The 22,748-nt window shown below is 45.5% G+C and overlaps 1 protein-coding gene across 11 annotated transcripts in view; it reads left to right on the forward strand.

The window, feature by feature from the left end:
• Positions 1-22,748, forward strand: part of LOC144100920 (BAI1-associated protein 3-like) — a 334,037-nt gene that overhangs the window by 307,318 nt on the left and 3,971 nt on the right. For all 11 annotated transcript variants that reach the window (XM_077633833.1, XM_077633835.1, XM_077633838.1 and 8 more), the window contains 10 exons: positions 5,179-5,247; positions 5,948-6,022; positions 6,678-6,779; positions 8,253-8,468; positions 9,434-9,502; positions 10,290-10,436; positions 13,428-13,716; positions 14,911-14,949; positions 20,309-20,432; positions 21,929-22,125. In XM_077633833.1, coding sequence (XP_077489959.1) covers positions 5,179-5,247; positions 5,948-6,022; positions 6,678-6,779; positions 8,253-8,468; positions 9,434-9,502; positions 10,290-10,436; positions 13,428-13,716; positions 14,911-14,949; positions 20,309-20,432; positions 21,929-22,125 — 1,327 coding nt within the window. The remainder of the gene's footprint in view (positions 1-5,178; positions 5,248-5,947; positions 6,023-6,677; positions 6,780-8,252; positions 8,469-9,433; positions 9,503-10,289; positions 10,437-13,427; positions 13,717-14,910; positions 14,950-20,308; positions 20,433-21,928; positions 22,126-22,748) is intronic.

Genomic DNA, 22,748 nt, shown 5'->3' on the forward strand with positions numbered 1-22,748 from the left:
CTGCCTTTGGTAATATTCAGCATTTTTAGGCGCCATAGAAAAGTAACCCTGCTGGCCGGGTGGCACAGAAGCGTTTCTCCGCAAATTATTTTACGTATGAGTGGAGCAACTGAACACACAAAACCTCTGTGCGCTTCAGAAAAAGCCGCATTGCGCTTCAGAAGAGAAACCTGGAACCCACTAGTTGGGTGGAGACTGAAAACATATAAGAAGACGCAGCAGGCAGTCCCTAAAAGGCTTAGAAGAAAAGCTGTCGCATTTTTTTTTTGTCCGGAGCTGACGCCACTGTGGTTTCAATCGCCTCTCTTATTTATCGCTTTGCAGTCACATTTTAGGCGTGTTTTTAACCTGTCTTAGCGTTACCTTCACTAAAGCTAGACTGTGAATGGGCATAAATTGTCGACAATCGTCTCGCGTTCGCATTCTTTGCTTTGTCAGTTTTACTGCAGTTTAAGAGAGCGCTGTGAATCTTTGCATAACTGCAGAAAGTACCGTTAAATCGGAGTGGGAGCTTTTCAACAATTCAAGTGCACTGATGTAAGATTTGTGTCCATTTTGCAAATAATTTCATTGAAAAAAATGGACAAATATCTATCCTTTTCCTATGTATAGCTTCGCGTTAGGACTGTAAATGCCGCTGCCTTGATATTTATTCACGCATGCGTCATATTCGCTTCATTTATTCTCTGCTTATGCTTTAATCCCACATCCGTCCTATGGTGGCCTGTCCCCATCTTCAAAATGGCTTCACTAGCCAGCTTTCTTGGACACAGGTACTACCTACGAGGCTGATTCAACCTTTCGCACAAAGAAGAAATTAAAACAGGATAAGCATGTGATTTGTTCCTGTCTAGTGTGCCCATCATTTACGTTGAGAAGAGTTGGTGGCACTTTTTTTACAACACTGTGCAGACCAACATAAAAAGAAGAAAAACAACTTTACTGTAAAACGAGAAGTGAATCGCTTCCCTTGGCTCAACTACTGACTGTCGCAGTAGCATACATGAGATACAGTTACGCAGAACAACAATCAACCAACTACATGACATAAACAATTGGTACCGCATAAGCTGTGGCAGAAATGAACGCCTCAAAAGCGTAATCGAAATCTGACCTTAATTTAAGGGACACTGAGGAGAAATTGAAGTTGGCTTGTATCCATAGAGCACCACCTCCTGATCACAAAAACGCCACTCTTCCTGAAAACAAAGCTCTTGTAATGTAGAAAATAGCAAGAACCAAAATACAGGTATCGCCGCCACAGGCCAATCTCGCAAGTACAAGCGTGATGACTTCCTAGGACAAGAGGCGCCACCTTGGAGGAATATTCCTTACCTCATGGATGTCACGAATCTCTGAGGCTTGCAAAGGAAGGTTGCGCACCGAACCGCTAGCCGTCAGAAATCACGGAGTCTGCGTTTACGTCACGATTCACGTCACTGCGTTCTGTGACGTCATAAGAGTTGCCGTGGCGTCATAAGAGTTCCCTGCGTTTGAATCAGAGGGGCGGGAAAAACTTTTTCAACTTCGAATCCAAATTTCTTTGAAATAAATGCATCTTTCGTGCCCAGGCAAGGGGCAACAAAGCCATGAAATGCCGAACTATCAGATTTTACTAACAAGAAAAATTGATAGAGTTCTCCTCAGTGTCCCTTTAAGAAGCCATTTCAAAAGAGCTTAATTTCCGTTAAGTGTTCCACAGTGATCGAGTGTCATGAAGATCAAAAGGTCTGCTGCTGGATACGTTAAAATACGTACTAGCAGGGTAAGCCGCGTCGCAATTTACGCCCACGAATCCAAAAAATATAAAGCCAAATAATATGTTCAGGGCTCTAGACAATCGCGGTCCACTCATACCTTCTAGAAATCATGACAATGTCGCTTCCGGCAAATCAGCAAAGATCCCACGTGCTTCGCGTCATTTGAGCCATTGGTAGCGATTTATGCCAGCTTATATAAAATATCATGAGAAAAAAAAATTGGCGTACATCTGCTTTTGTGTGGGGTATGTAACGAGAACAGAATTCTTCCCTGCGCTGTCCAAGAACGCTGGCCCTCCACAGCCTGCCCGTACCCGAGTTCTAACAGAATCAGTGCTTCTTCCACTTCCTACTCAACCTGTCTGCGCTTTGGCCATTTGCCACATGCCTTCGCTAGGGCTTCGCATCGGGCCGATACCATGCACCTACTAATCTCGAGGCCTAGCTTTGGCGTCTAATGGCTCAAGAGCACTGATGTCACCATTGCTTTGCTACTGGTTATCAATTCGAATTCAGACTGGATCAATGTGCTGTCGGACTGAATATGATCTGCAACATACAATATGTGGTAGGAGTTCAGATAACGAAACAGTGCAAGGTCAGCGGTACTGGAAAGCTATGCCATTATTTGCCAATGAGGAGGCAGAGTACCCTGAGTGCGCATGTTTGACGGCCTGTATGAAAACACATTGGGATGCTATGAATTGGAAGCTTCTTTCAGTTTAATATGGATGCGTTGCAGTTCATATTGAGCGCGACAGTATATTTTGTTCCTCACGGGCAGCAGTTAACTGATATGGCTCATATTTGAACAGCGCAATAAAACAACGGGACAAAACGAAGAAAGGACACCACAAGCGCTGACTCGCAACTAGATTTTTAATTCACGTCAAAGCATCTTAAATACTAAGAACGCCAAACACAAAAAAGAGGGAAAAACCAAAAGAAAAACGACACAAAGCCGCTAATCATGCCCACAAAGGTGACAATCAACACGAGCGCGAGACAACACATCTTGGCCGGATAAAAACATAATCTCTTTATCAGTTAGTGTGACAGAAGGATCACTAATGCAGCTATCAGGTTCCAAGCGGATGTGAAAAGCTTCCAAAATTTCCCGCGTTAGGCTGTCATTGTGTTTTCCTAGGATGACGGTGTTAGACAACAGAGGGGTGCAAGTACCTTCTCTCCAATGACGGGCAAGGTTACAAGAAGACCCATTATCTCGGGACCTGTGGTGCTCACTAAGACGAGCATGATTTGTGGGCATGATTAGCAGCTTTGTGTCGTCTTTCTTTTGGTTTTCCCTCTTGTTTGTGTTTGGCGTTCTTAGTATTTAAGATGCTTTGACGTGAATTAAAAATCTAGTTGCGAGTCAGCGCTTGTGGTGTCCTTTCTTCGTTTTGTCCCGTTGTTTTATTGCGCTGTTCAAATATGAATCAATACCAACTCGTCCAGTTCGCAGCTTTAATGAACTGATGTGGCTACGGCTCGACGTGAACACCCCTGGTAGGCAAGTAGACGGAAAGGTGATGTGCTCCCAATTTGGACTAGACTCGCCATAGGGGCCCTGCTTGATGCGCGTTCCTTGTCAGACCTTTCTTTCCTGACTGCCCCGCTTTCTCTCCCTCCCTCCTCCACCTACTCCTACTCCTCGCCGTCCCCCTGGGAAACCCGCAGATGCCTGCTGGTTTTGTTCTGAATAAAAAGAAGGTACAGTAGCCTGCCCGGTTACAGTCGTCAGCCCGCTGTGTCTGCGATCTGGTGCTTGGGTGTCGTGCTGCATGCGCTGTTGGTGTCGCAGTGGTGGTGTCTCGAATAGTGAGTCTCGTGTCTAGGCTGGACTGCGGATTTCGTACTGTGCCGTGTGGGCGCGGGCTGATCGTTAATTGTGTAGCAAGACTGATCGAATGCAGTTTGGTTCCTAGTAAACACATCACTCTCAGGACACTAGACTCCTCTCTGCTTGCAAAGACATGCTCTCAAGGGGCCTGGCCTTGTTGGCAAAAGCACTGATTTTTAGGCGAGCAATTCAAGTGCACGTACTTACATTCAAGTAGCGTAGCAATTCAAGCAACCCAATTTTCTGCCGCAAATTCTTTTCTCTTTGAGATTAGGCCACCGGCCGCACTTTCTGCACCAAGTTTTGAGAAGCGGAATGCTTTTTCTACTGCACCAATTCTTGTGCTCATCTTGGAAAGGCTGGGAGAGATCTAACTGAATGTTCAATCATAGCATAGAGCGAACGCATTCGCAGCAAAAAAAGAACAAAAATAGATCTAAATTAACGAAAAGATTTTGTCAGCGCTTAGGTGATTCCTATAAGTGTACAGTTTTATATTTATTGAGCGACATAAAAAAGCGGTGCCTTATAATGGTAGAACGTCTGAAGGGAGCATACCTAACGCAGAACTTGTTGCCGTATTTGTACTACAATTTTTTTTCTAATAAACGCTGATAGACGGGCATCTTTTTGTCAGATTTCCTCAGGTTTTGGTCTTGTCATCATGCTAGTTTTTAGAAGCACTAATAAGACACGGCCGTGAAATGAGCGCTCGAGAAGTCTACATGGGGTACTCTTTCACTACGCTCAAAAACTTCTTTGTATTAAATCTAAAGCGCCATACCATACAAGTCATAATTAGCTAATCCAGCATAAATCGCATGGTGAAATGTTATAACGCAGATATATCTGCCCTGCTATAAACTGACTGTCACCAATCAAGCGAATACTGCACAGTACTGTCTGGCACCCAAGTAACGCTGGACAAAAACTAGCTTTGCTAGCGGTCATGCTCTTGAGTCCCCCCATTTGTTATGTTGTCTCAACAATCTACGTGCTGAATCTTGGGTAGAAGTTCGGAAACAGAATCACTAATGCTAGAAGAAAAATAATTAGGCTTCAGTTATTTCATATATAAACAAACAAAACAAAATGCAGTATGCACTTTGTAAAACCATAGCCTCTTAATAAGCCCAGGGGGTTTGTTTGCTCTTGAGAATGCTTTCAGAAATAGTTAAAAACGCCATCAATCTACATAGCACATTTCATCGATCAGCACGCTACTCTGTGTGGCGAAGTCGGTTTCGCTGACAAATCGTGTTTGTTCATGGGTGAAAATAACTCTGGTTTTCACGCTCCGTTTAACGTAGTTCGTTGTAGCCCGTAAAATTCACTTTCGTCTGTGAAACACTGCGTGTCTTTGAACAGTCTCTGCCCGCACTGTATGACGCTGCCTGTACAGTCTACATCGCACTGTGGCATGCTTCCACTTTCTAATACTCTGGGAAGTCGTTGTGTTACCGTTGTGATTTGGTACTGGAGCGATAAGGGGGGAGTTGGGAAGTGCTCTCATGATGTGTTGAGTGCATTTAAGTTATCTGTGAGTGTTAACGCCTTCCCTCTTGACTCGCACAGATCAAATGCATCGACTCGTACGTCCAGCACAGCACGTCGGCTGTCGACACAACAACGTGCTTCGGCCAAGTGAGTATATGGGATTCCTTTCGTTGCATTTATTTCATCACTTTTTTAACACTTCCTGCATAGTATGAAGGTAATAGGGAAAGCTTCGACTGAAGGACTAACGACCTGAGCAAGTACACAACGCGAGATGAACAACGCAGTAGAACCGCAGAAAACGGTCCACATGGCTGCATACCGAGCAGAACTTAATAGAGAGCTCTAGCGTGGAGGAAACGCTCTAGCGCTGACTTATGCAGTGCTAGCTTGATGCTGGCTACGTATGCGCATTGGCAGGTGCGCATCCCCCCTATCTGGTCATTGCGCATGCGCAGAAGACACCTTACCGACCTGGTCAGGTGTATGTATAGACTAGTACGGCTGAGCTGTGCTAAAACAATCTAGCTTCCTCATATACAACAAAACGTAATCAGCGCCCGCTGAAAATGGTATGTTGTGCCAGAAAAAGGCAGCCCAAGCATTGCTGCGCAAAATATCGGAAACGCTGCAGGCTTCTTGGAAACTGCTTCAGAAAAATGAACGACAGACTTGTGTCTCTTTTGACTGAGAGCAGATAAACTAGAACAAAAACGGAGACCTTCCATCAACTGAAGAATTTTCAGTACACTGCTTTTTGGAAGCAACCCATTACGGGTTTACTTTGTCACTGCGTTGCAGTCGTACGCGGACGGGTTATACCTGTCATTTCGCTCTTTTTTTCTAGATCAAACAGTTCTGGAGGCAGCTTGCATGGCCGGATCTGAAGGGATCGTACCCCTTCGTTTTCAAGATTCTGGAGGTAGGCTTTCTTACCATTGTAGCAGGCACGGTTGGTTTTTTATGCTGTAATTTATTTTATTCTCACTGGTATAAATCCCATATCATTAAAATATAAATTCCATACAATTAAAAATGGCACGAATTCCAGCTAAGTCCGCTGTTGAGGGCGATACGCCCAAATGCTTTGCTTCTAGGGATGACCAAGTTCCTCAGGTGAGGTGAATGAAACCCCTTAGGAGTTAACTTAACTGGGCGAAAGTTACCTGAATGAAGATTCGAACATATTTCCAGAAAATAGGTCATTGCCGTCTTCAAGGAATTGGAGCGAGGACAGACGGGGCAAGTACAAGTTGTGCCGTTGCAATTGCGCTGCGAATGTTCTTTTCCGTAAAACAAAAAATGTAGAATGATGTAAAGTTGGTGTAAGCATCGCAATGCCGTCTCCATTTTTGGCAGGCTTTGTTTTAGTAACGCCCCTCGCCAGGCGCTGTCACTAAATTTGCATGTGCTGCTAGCTGTAGTGCACATGAGTGAAGATATCAGTTGAGAATAAACAGGGCTCTGTGCATCTAAATTTCAACTTGTAATGCGGTGCACTATTATCTCGCACTAATATCGGTAAGCATTTCACTCGATAAGTGTGAAAAAGTGCATAACCGCGTGCTTTGTTTCAGGCCGTGTGTGATGGGGCCATGTTCTACGCCAACCTTTGCCACCAGAAGCTTCTAAACGCTGGTTACTACGACGAAGAAGGCCAGTTTGATGTTTCTGAGGAGGTATGAAAGTCCCCAATAAGTTTAGAAAAAACGAGTTTTATTAATGCTTTCCTTTTATTTTGGCAACACCATAATTAATGCTCACATGGAGGAGAGTGAAAGCAATCACGCGTAATCATGCAACTCCTGTGTAATGATGAATTTTTTTTTCGCTTCATTTGATCCGCTGACACTGGTAGTGTCTTGCGGTGACGCAGGCCGGGGGGGGGGGGGGGGGGGGGCGAGATAACGTCACGCTGGCCGAGGAAAAAACATGCCCATAATGCCACTTATATGACATAAACCCGTCGCACGTCCGCGCTGCACCGATTGACCGATGTCTTTATCGGGGTAAATCTAATCTTGAAAAAGGAACTTTGAGCTGATTGAGCGACGAACCGGAGGACTATGGTCTCGGTCACTCGGCCGGACTAGATACGGCGGAGCCGCTGCCAGACCGGCCGTACGTACGGTTATCGCTCTGGTTCCACACATTCTGTTCTTTGTTGTTCACGATATCAACTTCATGACTAAATCAAATGGAAACGAAGTGAAACGTCAGAAAACACAGTCTCTCATCAGTATTTTGTTTTGATATTCTTTAGATATGTGGGCCATCCCTAAATATCCAGATTAAAAGGGGTGTGCGATTTACAATAATAATAATTGGTTTTTTGGAGAAAGGAAATGACGCAGTGTCTGTCTCATATATCGTTGGACACCTGAACCGCGCCGTCGGGGAAGAGATAAAGGAGGGAGTGAAAGAAGAAAACAAGAATCGCATTTTTTTCACTCCCTCCTTTATCCCTTCCCTTACGGCGCGGTTCGGGTGTCCAACGATATATGAGACAGATACTGCGCCATTTCCTTCCCCCCCCCCCCCCAAAAAAAAACAATTAAAATTTTTATTACTGTGCTCAATCGCCAAGGAAGACGCAACACACACGTTTCTCTTTTATAACCTGTTTTCTTGCCCCCCCCCCCCTTACATGACTGCTTCTGCGCAAATTGCACCCATGTGGCAATGCCCGTTATGGTTGGGTCCTTCCAGGTGGGATAACAATAGGTTTTGGTTCATTCATATATGAACAGCACCGTCAGGGAAGTAAGCCATTAAGGACAAGCGGGGTATCAGAGAGACAAGAACACATGGATTAACGCTGCACAAACATCCAAAGCTGCTAATTACGTTAACTAACGCGGGCCCAAATTGCTCATTAGCCATGACTTCCACACATTGACTGAAAGCGGATGTACCCTTCTACCCGATGTGTGACAAGCAATACAAGTCTCAAAGGTAAGGCAGCGGCTAGGAGAGGCATCCGGTTAGATGGCCCCTGGTTGATTTCGACCACTTACGGTCCTTCTGCGTGCAGAAAAATCTTAGCCTCTCCGCACCGAAATTCGACTGGTGTAGACCTCGCGAAAGTACGCTTTAGCAACATTATCAAAGGCGCAGTCATCGAGCGTTCGCAACCGGTGCTTTCCTCCCAGGTGTGCATCGTGATCAACAACATGGAGTACGTGCGGCGTGCGCTCAAGCCGCTGCACAACGAGCTGGAACTGGAGCCCATCATCGCCGCCATAGAGCAAGCAGAGGGCGACCGCGCCGCCGACAAGTGCCGTGCCGCATTCCAGGCACTGTTGCACAACGCCGACGAGGACGTCGTCCACAAGATACTCACCATCATCGCTGGACTCTCAGAGAAGGTGCAGTGGTCACCGGACTACTCGGAGATGTACAGTGTTGTGGTGCTCGTCAAGCCTGACTTATGCATGGTTCCTGTAAACCAGCGCAACGGTTCGAAGCCAAACAAGGAAGGGACAAAACACAGCTCTGAACTCACAGAATGGTTTTATTCAGGACACCAGTGCTTAAGTACACGCTGCTATTGCAGAAAAACAGAAGAATATAGAGAAAACTTCAAATTTCACTAGGCCAATCATTCTGAGCGAGCGGAAGTCTTGTCGATGCATGTAATCTAGGATATCAAGTATTCGTGCTTTTTCTTCGAGATAGCAACAGAAGGGGTGCTTTGGCCTTCTGTACCTAGCCTCATAATCTCTGACGCCTAAATTATCTCTCCGGTGAGCTGGTCTTTACTTTTTGCTATTCACTTTGCACTTCTAGAGCATTGGTCGGCATATCCTAGATATCCTAAATTACGTGCATCGTGACATCCTAGATTAGGTGCATCGACAAGGCTTCCGCACGCTCAGAATCATTAGCCTCGAGAAACTTGACGTTTTCTCTATATTTTTCTGTTTTTGGCGATACCAGCGTGTACTTAAGCACTGGTGTCCTGAATAAAACCATTCTGTTGTTAGTTCAGCGCTGCGTTTTGTCCCTTCCTTGTTTGGCTTCGAGCCGTTACGCTGGTTTACAAGAACCATGTCTGACCAACCCGCCCACCAGTTCATGTTCAATTATTCAGTTATCATTGGTCCTGTCAAGCCATCGTCACGCCAATAAAAATATGGCGCGCAAATTTTCAGCGTCTTGCGCAGACGCAAAAGTTGCTCTGAGGTTGTTCATCCAAGACATCTACAAGGCGGGCCGTGAAAATGTAGTGCATGTTTTTCCTCATTTACTAAACCGGTATCTTTGCTAGGAATCTACGCTTTTTCTAATACATGTGCTCATCGCACTGTTTATCATTTCTCGCATATTTCAGATGCGACCCGAGATCAAAAAGTTTCTCTTCCACCTGGCTTGGGCACCAGAAAGACTAGATGCTGACAGTGTAAGGATGACGTTTTCTTAAAGATTTCTACATACATATTACGATGTTAGAGCTGGCTTGTGTAAGGAAGAAAGGAATGTCGCAGAAATGTCTGCAAAATGCTACAATCCAATTTGCAAATGGATACAAGTGGACTGAGCTTCATGGTAGCATCTAGTAAGATGGTAATCTACTGTCTTCACTTACCCTTGAATCGGACGATGTTTACCCTGTGTCCTGTACTTTTGCAGTCTTTTACACGTAATATGGAATGAAGCCAATGCTGTCGCAAATTTTTTGTGTTTGTGTGTTACTTGGCTGTAAGTTACACCCCATATCAGATCACAGGCTTTTGTAACAGACGATGTGTTTAGTCTTAGTTTTGAGAGTCTCTCATAAATATGCACGGAGATTTTCCGAAAAGTAAGGTAATGTGGGAATAGATTTTACCGCTACACTCTCTCCGAATTTTCATCACGAAATATACTTGCCTATTCGGCCTATTATTCATTAATTTCTAGCCGCAGTCGTACTATAAGAAAGAAAATTATTATGAGGGCAAGAAAACGTGGAGTAGCAATTTGCATGTAGTTATTTTATTCTTTTGAGATTCATGTCAACAAGCTATGATTCCATCCTTCCCTGAAAGGTGCAACACCAGAGTTTCACATTAATTTAATCCACGCATTTTTCACTGGTTTCTAATATATATACGCTGCTTAATGGCGCCCTTGCTGAAAGAAGAAACCTCCGTTAAATTTGCCTGGATATAAAATTTACATATCGATGACGACTTCCATTCCTGCAGGCACTCGGTCCCCTGATAGACTACCTGGACAACAACCTGCGGACCCTGTACGAATCTCTGATGAAGGTGAACTTCTACCGAACACTGGAAGCCGTCTGGAGGGTCGTCTTGCAAGAACTCATGCTAACCGCCAGGAACAACCTTGGGGTACGAACTCGCGTTTTTTCGGCGGGTGTCTTATCTTGAAAGCAGCGCCGACGCTTATACCGACAGAAAAACAAAAAAGGCTACGTAGATCATTCTAGGATTCTTAATTTTTTTGTTACCTTCTCATGTGATATAATAACAAGAGTAAAATATAGGTCGTGTTATTTTGTCGTGTTATTAATAGCATCTCAGCCGTGTAAGTATTAGGAATTTTCCAAGATGTAATCTTACTAACATTAACACATGCGCACTTAGCGCGCGTTCAACGAGTTAGGTCTCTGCAAATTCGAGTCAAGAGCTCAAGTAAAGTATATGCAAAATCTTTAGCTGACTTAAAATTGCTCTCAGCTGTCAATGTTGTCAACTTTTTTAAAGGATGAAATGCAAGCAGCTCCTAGTCTCGGCTAACTCAGGCGATCATCGCCCGGAAACTGCTGCGAACCGATGGCCGAACACGAAGCCGAGCAGTAAACTTAAATTTCTGAAACGTTCCGAAGATCTGAAGGCAGACAAGCTAGCTCGCGAGCTCACTACCCGAGCTGGTGCGTCAAATGCCTCGGACGGCCCGGGGATGACGGTGGGGCTCACGTACGCAGCTATCCTCAACCTCATTAAAGGCAGAAGGCGCAAATACCCCCCGCCACACCCTCAGCTAACACAATACGAGGCGACATGCTGGAGAAGACTCCAAACAGGGACCTTCTACAACCTTCATGTCCTACATAAGATGTATCCAGAGCAGTATAGGGATACATGTCCGTGGTGCGGGGCAACCCCCACGCTGTATCATATCACATGGGAATGCATACACAATGTAGCGTTCCGAAATAATAAAGACCCAAATGCGGAGCAGTGGGAGGACCGGCTAACCAGCAGCCAGCTTAGGGTCCAAAGGGACCTAGTGAGCCACGCATGCCGGATGACCAGGGACAGTGGTGCCTTGGACTAGGGGCGCCAACCACGCTCAGCCTGGAAGACATCGGCAGTCTCCGGGCACTCTGTCTCTGTCCAAATGATATCCAGAAGAAAGAAACTTCCCAACTATACAGCCATGAGCGGAATTGCGACCATCGAAGGCGCAAACAGAAAAGGTATACGTTCCCCAATGGATTCGACCTCGCCAGAGCCCTTCGCACTGCGTATTATAAATTGTCTTCTTATAACGTCGTTTCTTTCTTTGCTTCCCAATTCTTGGCGCCAGTAGCACTTGCGCCAAACAAACAAACAAACAAACAAACAAACAAACAAACAAACAAACAAACAAAACAGCGAGAAACAAAGCGCGAAAAGGAGAAGCGGCTGAAGGCAGCGACGCGTTAAGTGCCAAATGCGGTGAAGGAAGTGAAAGCAGTTGGGCGATCATGCGCTACTCTCGACAACGAACTATACTACAAATTTTATTGTAATAAGTACGTTCCAAGGCAATTATTTGACACGTCCCGTAAGTTTGGTTTTATCAACATATTCCACTGCCCCTTTGGCGTTGTGTCTTCAGTTACAAGTCTCAGCAACAGCCTCTTGCTGCGGCTGGAGTCTTGAAATGCGAGCATTAAACACTTCTCTGAGCATTAATAAACATGCGTCGTAAGTAGAAGTAATTCTTGAGATATATGCTAGAACTTACGCGCTGAACAATGAGCGCACGCACGCGCTACATTTTATTGAACATCTCTCAATCTACGAGCGCATAGGCGATGTCTGTGCCTCCTTGTAAAGATTGATTGGCAACAGCTGGTAACCTGACAACAAAGCGCGCAGAAACCGACAAATGCGAAGACGAGAAAATACACAGACAAACGCTTGTCTGTAGACCCCTATAGCATACCGTGTACTGTGTTACCATTACCGGTACCGTAGTACCGGCAGCCCGCGCGCTGCTAATTCGCATGCGCGAATCGCCATCGCCTTGACGGCGCCAGATGGCGCCAGGTACCCGGCAGCTGCGCGCGCGCCTGCAGCATCGGGACCAATCAGCCCGTGCTCACCGGTGGTGGGCGGGCTTCCGGTAACGGTAACATGGTGCACGGTATGCTAAAGGTGTCTTGTCTCTTTTCTCGTCTTCGTCCTCGTCGTTTTCTGCACGCTTTGTTGTCAAGAATGAACTACGAACCAGCCCAAACCTACACGTGGTAGCCTGGATACATGCTTTTAGTTTGTATGCCTGCCAACACAGGTCGCATGAAACTGAACACTCCAAATTAGCCCGGGAATATCGTATATTTGGTTGTGTCTCTGTTGCCACTCCTTTTTAGTTGCTGCCATAACTTTTTGATGAAAGCACAGGAAGCGTTTTAAAATTTAGATTTCGCAACATGCAGAATCTGTAGGTCACAACAACAACAACAACAACAACAACAACAACAACAACAACAACAACAACAACAACAACAACAACAACAACAACAACAACAATAATAATAATAATAATAATAATAATAATAATAATAATAATAATAATAATAATAATTGGTTTTGGGGCAAGGAAACGGCGCAGTATCTGTCTCATATATCGTTGGACACCTGAACCGCGCCACAAGGGAAGGGATAAAGGAGGGAGTGAAAGAAGAAAGGAAGAAAGAGGTGCCGTAGTGGAGGGCTCCGCAGTAATTTCGACCAGCTGCGGATTTTTAACGTGCACTGACATCGCACAGTACATGGTCGCCTTAGCGTGTTTCCCCCATGAAAACGCAGCCGCCGCGGTCGGGTTCGAACCCGGGGAACTCCGGATCAGTAGTCGAGCGCCCTAACCACTGAGCCACCGCGGCGGGTGTAGGTCATCACCCAACGTCCTTTAGCAGAGCATCACTGCACGCTGCCTAGCAGAGCATCACTGCACGCTGAACTACTTTCTCAAAATTGCCAGCGAAAATATCTCCTTTGAGCTACGTTGTACTCGCTACAGGCGGTCGACAGATGGCACTAGTTTGTGAGGCTCACTAAAGCTGGCGTTGAATAGATGTGTGAAGCCCAACATTCTCCGAACCATCGCAGGAGCGCGTGGGATTCTTCCAGCGCCTGTTCTCCTCGCTTGGAGTGCTGCTCGAGTTCTTCCACGCCGAGGACAAGGGGCTCTCCCTGAAATCCCTGCACAGCCTCCCCTACCAGGACCTGGACCGGCTGCTCAAACTACACAAGGGCGACACCGCGGACCTCATCGAGCTCTACTGCCTGCACCGCCTGGAGGAGCAGAACCGCCAGATACAGTCGGGTGCGGCGCCCTACGGGTGGCTCACGGTGCGCCTCAGCTACAACGCCACGGCAGAGAGCCTCTGCGTTGACGGTGAGCTCATTCAACGACCATACTGCTTTGCAGCGACGACAGATTGTAACAAATCTACCGCTCAAATGTTGTCGGTGTGGTCGCTATTAACTGAAAGCCTCTCATTGATTTCTTAGTCAATGAGACCGCACTGTCCAGGTGACAAGTGCGCGTATATGTACGCCTTCAAAATAATTGCTGTCGCTTAATGGCAGTATGGGAGCAGGAATATGTACATAGAAATGTTGACGTTTGCACCTACGCTGGCATTCGAGAGTAAGGCCATGTATCTCATATTTTAATTCTATACTCATGACACTATATTTCAAACTATGACACCATTTGTAACGCTGCGACATCTCTTTTCATAGTTGTTGCCTGTGCGCATGATGCACTATGAATGTTTCCGTTGCGGTGCTGGGGAGAAAGGGCTGTGTCATCAATTTGCATGAAAGCGAGTGCTGGGTAGAAATTGACATGTTCTTTCCTTCGTTTCTCGCACTTCCGAGTTAAATTAGCCTTGCAAATTGTTTTCGATTACAACTTGTCCTTGTGCTGTACGGCATAATGAGAAAGCGCAGAGTTTCCGTTTGCCTTAGCAGTGCGCGGCGCATTCTTGCTTCCCAATTATTGGCAAGGAAGCATCGAGCGTCTGTGCAGGTTCAGTGCAATCTTCAGAAGCTCTGTAGGACTGCCAAGAAAGGTTGCTGTGTCTGGTGGAAAGCGCCACCTAAAAAACGACCCCTGTTACAGTCGACAATGATATTGGGAAGACGTAATAGCCTTGTGCAGTGTTTTTTATATATCCCAAAGAAACAAAATATATAAGCTTTAGCGGTACAGCCTGGGGCGACTATGTCCCCTTGTAAGCATGAGAACGCAGGTGTAGATAGTTTGCTAAAAATGTCCACTTTTAACGCCAGTAAGCAATTCGTGATAGGTGGTATTTCTATGTTAAAGTAACTGACAGCACTTGGGGGTACGTAACTGACGCTTTCACTTCGCATAGTGATGTCTGACCTTCAATGGAGATACTGCCAAAGCTACGCTCACATAATTATGTACTATTACTCGCTCATAGACTGAAATGGCGCAGGGTTAAGGAATAAGCTGATTGCATGCAGCTTAGTATTCATGCTCTGCCGTATTTATTAGAATAGTGACATTTACCTGCACAGCAGAGTGACCTATTTCCAACCTGGTTACCGATTTCAGTGATGAATGCTCGGGACCTCCAGCCACTGGACCCTAACGGTGAGTATGTGCTTAATGTGTAAGCTCTTCTTATGCTTCTGCTCAAATGCTGTTTTCTGACAATAGTACGAGCGACTGTTTCGGTAGTGCACGATAACCTATCATTTTCATACATTTCGCTGTGTGTGTACTCATCTCTGCAGACTTCCTTGTATCAAAATGGTCATAACAGATAAGCATGCGTGGTGCTCAACGCAAACACGCGGTGGTGTACTTTCGAACTGGTCATAGGTCTTTGCCGCACGAACCTGCTTTGAAGTCAACATTTTGAAAATTCCCGTCATGTGATTGTGCTAGCGACTAATGTCGCTTAATTCACGAATATATACCACGCCATACATATTGTAATAAACATTGGAGTTACATTCCCTTGCGAAGTTATGCGATTGTCGCACGGTGCACAACGTAACCTTGGTTAACTGCTATGGCGGATGATGCCGGCTAAATTCGCAAAATGTGTTTTGGCAGTGCACTTGTAAATATAGCGTACTCAATATTATTCTCATAATGGTCTCAATACGATCACAGCAGCATCCATGACAGTGTAAAGTGTTCAGAGAAAAGCAAAAGCAAAGCAACACCCCCTGCCCCTCCATCCCCCCACCCACCCACACACAGCTGGCCGCTACCTGCCCCTTTTAATAGTTACCCACAACTACCCCCCATTTTAGGGTTGTCACACGGCGCGCAGGCAGCATACGATCGCTGGCCCTCCATGTCGCTGCCGGTTAGCCATACGTTCATGTGGAGCAGTATGGTGGCGCCACCCTTTAGGGATCAATGAAGTTACGCGTAGCTGCTATTCTGGGTTGCGCAGGTGCCTTTGAAACGGCTATTGATTGCTGCTGCTATAAGGAACAGAAGCAAAAACCGGCATTGAAGGCATTAGCTACTTTAGAAATGAATTTAGTCAATATTATAATCACATATTTTATCCATATTTTTTGTGCAAAACAGAGGCGAAAAGAGCGAAGTAAGGGAAGAGGCAGGCAAAGAAGGGCCACTTTCTTTTTTATTATCGCGACAGTGTGCCTGCTGGCATGAAGTATTATTTACAAATACTAGGAGAGGCGCAGCTTCGGCTCATCGCAGATTAATGGCGAAGTAGTATACAAAGAGCACATAGTACTAGCGCTATACGACAGGGACGGTGGCGAAGAATCGTTGATGCTGTCTTAGCTCCCTTCGTTCCTGTCGTTTTTCTCTTCGCCCGTGTTGTTTAGCGCTAGTGCTATATCCTGTCTGTCTAAACGCCAATTTGCCCAGTTTTCTGCCTTAAACAGTATACAAATAAAGTAACATAAAAAAATGGACAGGAAAAATAGGGAGGTGACAGAAACCAGACTATGCGCGTAGACTGTGGAGAGCAGAAAAAAAAAAAAAACATTAGGAATTAAGTGGCAGTCCCCTCGTTGAAGACAAAGTAGTCTTCTGTGAAGCTACTTAGATTTGTTGACATCAAAGGGACGAGAGACGAAGGAAATTTTATGGGTCATACGTTTTTAATGGTAATGGAAAGCACCTCCTCCAAATTTACGTATACGCAGATGTGGGGCTGACAAACAGGACCGAACAGTTTAATAATTGGTTTTTTTGGGGAAAGGAAATGGCGCAGTATCTGTCTCATATATCTTTGGACACCTGAACCGCACCGTAAGGGAAGGGATAAAGGAGGGAGTGAAAGAAGAAAGGACGAATAGGTGCCGTAGTGGAGGGCTCCGGAATAATTTCGACCACCTGGGGATCTTTAACGTGCACTGACATCGCACAGCACACGGGCGCCTTAGCGTTTTTCCTCCATAAAAACGCAGCCACCGCGGTCGGGTTCGAACCCGGGAACTCCGGATCAGTAGTCGAGCGCCCTAACCACTGAGCCACCGCGGCGGGGCAACCGAACAGTTTAAAACATAATTTTTTTTTTGACAAGGGAATGCTTGCTTCAGTTCTGTATTTGGCGTCTGGAAATCCTAAAATTCGAAACGCGCTAACGGCTGCCCGGCTCTGAAGCCGCAATGAGCGGGATATGAACCGTGATGCATAACGTTTCTGAAATTATAGCCTAATACGCTGACAGAATTTTAAAAATCTATCAAAAAGTAAGAACGGTGGTATCTCACCCCAGAAATCCACTAACACACTTTGCCGGTAGTAGTGCTGCTGATGGCAGCGCTACTGTCAGCTCCGTGACAGTCGGTCTTATCGAAACACTTTAAAACACGCCGAAAAAGTGAGATTATACGCAGCAAGGAGCACTGGCTATTTGAAAGAGAACAAAAAATGCCCTCTGAAGTTCCTTCCTAGAAAAAAAAAAAACTCCCTGCGTTCTGCTCACTCGTATTCATAGTGTCCAGTATATACTCCAGGCGATACACCCTCTGCCAGCAGAGCGGCGCTGCCGTGTGCTCTGGCTTTTGCCTGTGATGTCAAAACGTAAATGACTTGCAACACCATTCTGTGCTTTCACCATTAATATATCAGGACCCACCAAACTAAGCCAATATTTTTTTTCAATGGCTTCCGACAGTCGGCGAACGCTTTAACATTGTTTAAGATAGCACGCTGTACATTGTCTCGACTATAGACGCGCATGCATTCGGGAACGAAACGTTTTTTAGGGCAGTGCGTAGCGGAGATCATAGGCGATATTAACGCATAAGATAGCACACTGTTCTGTTGGAGTCCCAAAGGCAGGTTGTTACCTGGAACATGAATGGGCAAACATGGTTACAGGGTGTAGCATCCCAAAGCAACTGACAACGCACCATACATTGGCGTCTTGTGTTTCCGCTCCATCGAAACGCGACCACCGCGGTCGGGATCCAGCACGCGTCCTTGGGATGAGCTGCCGAGCGCTTTAACCAATGAGCCAACGGGAACGTTTATGAATGGGGAAAACAGAAATTTTCACTCTTCCGGGTGACTGCCTAATCGAGCTTTAACGTAAATATAGGGTTCACTTTGGTGGGATGGACACTTCGTCAGTGCTGACATAACACGGCTGATGTGAAACATGAAGGCGATTTGATTGATCGTCAATTGGCTTGTGTATAATGGGGATTAGGGAGACAAAAAGTCGTTTACTGAGTTTCAGTAAAGCGTCCTAAATGAGGCTGCATGTGTTCTGACCGCTCGCAGTGTGTCTAAAGACGTCATTCATGATCTACATGTATAAATAGTAAAGGGCAAATTTTGAGAGGTGAGGAGATCTCTTTCGCTGGCTCAATACTTTGAAAATAGTCTTTTTGCTGATATCTTGGAATTTTTTGTGAAATCTGAACATGACGATTCCGCCTAAAAGGACTCAAACTAGCTGTGGATATTGCATAAATCTGTTAAGCCGAAAACTGAAAGTTAGCATAATATTAAAGAGTCCAGTTCTATGAAACACTTTGGCCCAACGAAGCATGAGCCGGACGGATCCCTCTTCGATATATTGATGTTCCTTGCGTGATCCATAATTTTTGCCAGGCTAAATTTTTTGCGGGTTGCTTCTGATAAGCGAAATCCACTGTAATGTCGTTAATGACGGTACACATTGGGGTTGACACCGTTTGTCGCGCTGCATTTGGCCATGCGATTTTATGTGATGGCAAGGGACACTTGCCGCAGCTATATACTTAAGATTATGTGCGAAGAATGTTATTCAGGATACTCTGAGAAATCAACGGGAGTGGCCCTCATGAACTGGCATGGTCATCTCCGCTTCAGTTTTTTAACAAAGAAACCAAATCTTTGCAATGACGCTTGATGGCATAAATTGCTTTTATACAGGTCATTTTCCACGTACAAGGATAATAGAATTCACCTTACTGCGTCTTCGTATTTGCTGAACGGGACAATCATCAGTGAGGGTAATGTTGCGGAAAAAGCGGGTTTTTCAGATTTTGTTCGCGGGAGCATGTGTGCCATTTCTGGCGTGTATTGTGCACGACTGCAGAGTCAAGAGCGGCACCTAAGTGGTCACGTGTCCCTTCCCGAAACCTAACAGTAGCACGGCTTAGTGCTAATGCAATTATTTAGGGCTGCCTCTTAACTGGGTGGATTCATTAGTTCTTCGGCACCACATTTTTTTTCTGAGAACAAACATTTTAAATCATTCTGGAATTCGAGGAGAGCATAGGGAAATTCTTGTACAAGAAATTATAGACCTATATAAATTCTCAAGTTTTCTCCAATGTGGGCACTGCAAGAAAATGAAGGTGTCATGCTGTTCAGGACAATATTTGTATATACACCATGTGACGGTTATGTCAAACGAATTACGGCATGCTTACTACTTCATTTTTTCTTTAAGGAATTTTAGATGGGTTCTGTCAACCAATAGTGATGTCATTCCTTGAACAAAATGCCGAAAGCATGACTGAATTTTTTAGTGTGCGAGCCATCGTCCTTATCACCTCTTTCCTCTTTGCGGCTGTTCTTTTTTCTCGTATTTTACATCCCAACATAAATACCCCTCGCGTTGGCCAATTATTCCAAGCCTTTGTAGGAGCTTCAGTTTGAATATATTTTCTGGAAAAAATTTTTCATTATTTTTGTTGTTTCTTTAGAATGCACTGAGTGCATCTAACCTCTGCCTCCAGTTCATTATTGAAAGTCGTTGTAGAGCGAAAAAAAAAAACATGCATATTTTGACGCAGCACTATTTTCCAAAGTTTAGTATAATTGTTATAGGGGAACCTAACGCCACCTGCCCATTAACGCAGAATTTTTTTTTCGTTCTTTTTCTTTCTTTTTGTTTTCAGGTGGCGACGACAGTAAGTTTGTTCTAGTTTTGTTTTGCATGCTTTTGGAGTCGCATGGGGCAATGCTGGGATTTGTTCGTTTTGCGATGAATAAGGCATGTTGCAGCGCAGGTGTTCATGCCGGATAGGAGTCGGATAATCGTAAGAAACAAGGTTGCCATCTTAGGAATTTTTGTTGTTGCTTTTGGTGACTATAGCTATGATGGCGGGGGTGAGGAAGGAATTTGTTCTGTGACGTCGTCTGAGTGGTGGCGGTTCGGTTGTGCTTGTGGTGCAGTGTCAGTGGACTGTGGTGCTTGTGGAGGTGGTGGTCGTGTTGGTGGTTGGTGCTGGTTGACTAACACTTGCTTGGTAGAAAAATTGGTGTGGTTGGTCTCTTGCGCCCAAAGCCAACAACTGCACTTTGTCAGACGTACTTTGTTAACGTACTTTGTCAGACAGTTGCCATGAATGGGTTCCATGTGGTGTTCCTTCGTGTGACACTCAGACAAGCAAATGGCCTTTAGAGCCGTGTGCCTAGCATGGTCGCGTTTAGTTATTCCTGTGTGCCAATCCTGTGGGCGTATTGCTTTTTGTGGAAACCTGCTCCGTTCCACTCATTCCCAAAACTCTAGGATACAGTGACCCCTTCGTCATCTTGGAGCTTCTGCCAAGACACCTCTTCCCGGACTGCCCTCAGCAGAGGACCCGGGTTCAGAAGAAGACGCTGTACCCGCTCTTCGATGAAAGCTTCGAATTGTAAGCCTTACTGTCCACTCATGTGTACTCCTAAACACAAAGCTTGTGATTCTGCTTCTTTTTTTTTCGGCACTTGATGTGCTTGTTCGTGCTTAGTGCTTACGGAGAACGCTAGCTAATGCATTAGATGGCACCTACCTGCAGATGTATAGGTAAAAAGCAGAATAAATATTCATAAACTAAGGTCAAAACTTAACAAGAGCACGATAGAAAATTTGATATGGAAAATTCAAACTTGGGCCAGAATCGTAGCAAAAGTCAATAAATTCTAGTTTAATTTCTAACATGTCACCCAGAACATACTTAATAATGCACTGACATGGAGTTTTTGTTTTGCATGCTTGTTCGCATTCCTCCCGGGTATAATATTTTCGTTTGTTTTGGTCTTTTAACTTCTTGTCAGTTCTCCAATGCAGCTGCGAATTGATAGCCTTGAATTCATAGTGTACGCACCTCCGGCAGCGTGAGCTAAATACAGCATCGACGGACACCTCTCTCGTTCGGGTTGTTCGCGAGCCATGGTATTTTCCGACAAGTAACACACCCCAAAGCAGCAGACAAAACACTGCTTATTACGGGCCCACAGGATAAAACTTTAATTTACAGGAAACAAATAAAGCGGAACAGCCGTTGAAAGATTACAGCAATTAGAGTTGCGCCACAACTTCCGATCACTTGGGATACTCTGTGTTTGAACGAGTGCAATGAATGGAGCAGTGGCTACAGCAAAGCACTTCGCTATGGTTAGCTCGTGGTACAACTGAAAAGGGTGCTGCTTGCACCGCAGCCATGCACGAACGTGTTTGAAAAAATCATCGTTAATAAAGATGGGGACTGGCGACTGTTAAGTGCTAGCGCAATAGAACAACCGAGCATCGTCTTCTTCCTGCACCGTCGCGCATGCTCTTTGTTTTCACCACCGTCTGTTTTGCAGTTGGTGAAGAGAGTAGCAAACTCTTGCCTCACAGCACCAACAAAGCGAAAAGCGCCACAAAATGGCTACATATAAAGATCGCAAGTTGCCTCCACCATTCTCCTGTTTTTTGTATCTTCGTATGAAGCTTTAGCGAAGTGGTGTAATGTAAAATATATAATGTATAAATAAATATAATGCGAAGGCAAGATAAGCGATGGCGCTTAGGGTAACACATATGATTCCAAGAGAACGAAAGTGTAGCAGGAGGCAGCAGAAAATCAGCAGTGGCGGATGAGATTAACATGTCTGCGGCGATAATGTGGCACAGCTGGCAAAGGACAAAGTAAATTCGAGGGGTATTTGAGATGCCTTTGTCCTGCGGAGGACGTAGTTGGTTGCTGCTGCTGATGATGATGGCACAATATAAAGCTGAATCAAGCAAACGTCTCTAGATCGGTTACTGCTTTCTCCTCGGCAGAACAGCTTTACTCAGCTGCTCTTTTACAGTGTGACAATAGTCGTCCATGTATACCCATTTGACTCGGCTTCCTGCACCACTTTCGTTGCGCCTCCACTACAGCTCTGTGGGCCAGGAACGCTGCCGGCAGGCGGTGGCCCTGCTGAGCTTCACGGTCATGGACCACGACATGATGACACGCAATGACTTCGAAGGCGAGGCCTTTTTTGCCCTGGCCGCCGTGCCCGGAGTAGAGGAGACGCTGCCCATCGCACCCTCGCAGCCTGTCGACCTGCCGCTGCTGCAGCCAAAGGAGAAGAGTGAGTGGCTGCTTAAAAGAAAGTTGCTCTAAATTTATGCCTTTTCGTGTATGCAGTTGGCCAGTGGAGCAGTGCATGCGTAGCGTCAACCTGGCATCCGCTACACCCCACGAACCTCTGCTCACATATTTGGACCTCTTCATCTAAATTCAGTGTAAACAGTGTGGGTGCACGAAGTTAACCTAAAAAAATCAGTCGAGTAGTTACTTGATCTTTGAGTGGGCAGTGCGCCCGTTGAGGCAGTTGCGTCCCAGCACCTTTTTTTTTCGCATATTCAAACCTCCTCACCAGGTAGTAACGCGCAGTGACCGAACGTTACGCGTGCACTACCTAGGACGACTAACAGCTGGGCGCCGCACCCCAGCTATTGTGTGCAAAGTGTTGTGCGCGTGTGTTTTCATTTTTATTTTTTCCTTCTTGACTGTAGATGCGCACAACCTGGACAACTTTATTGTTACCCTTTGTAAATAGTTTATATATGACCACTCCCTATGTCCTTGCTTGATGTCCCCTCACCTCTTTCATTTCACTTCTTCATACTGCCTGCTATCCTTTATTTCCGCTGCCCAGCTCAGGTGCCGCCGCCACAGTGATGGCAGATGCAGGGGTTAGCAAAAGTCTTT

Source organism: Amblyomma americanum, chromosome 8 (genome assembly GCF_052857255.1).
Source record: "Amblyomma americanum isolate KBUSLIRL-KWMA chromosome 8, ASM5285725v1, whole genome shotgun sequence".
NCBI classification, from domain to species: Eukaryota; Metazoa; Arthropoda; class Arachnida; order Ixodida; family Ixodidae; genus Amblyomma; species Amblyomma americanum.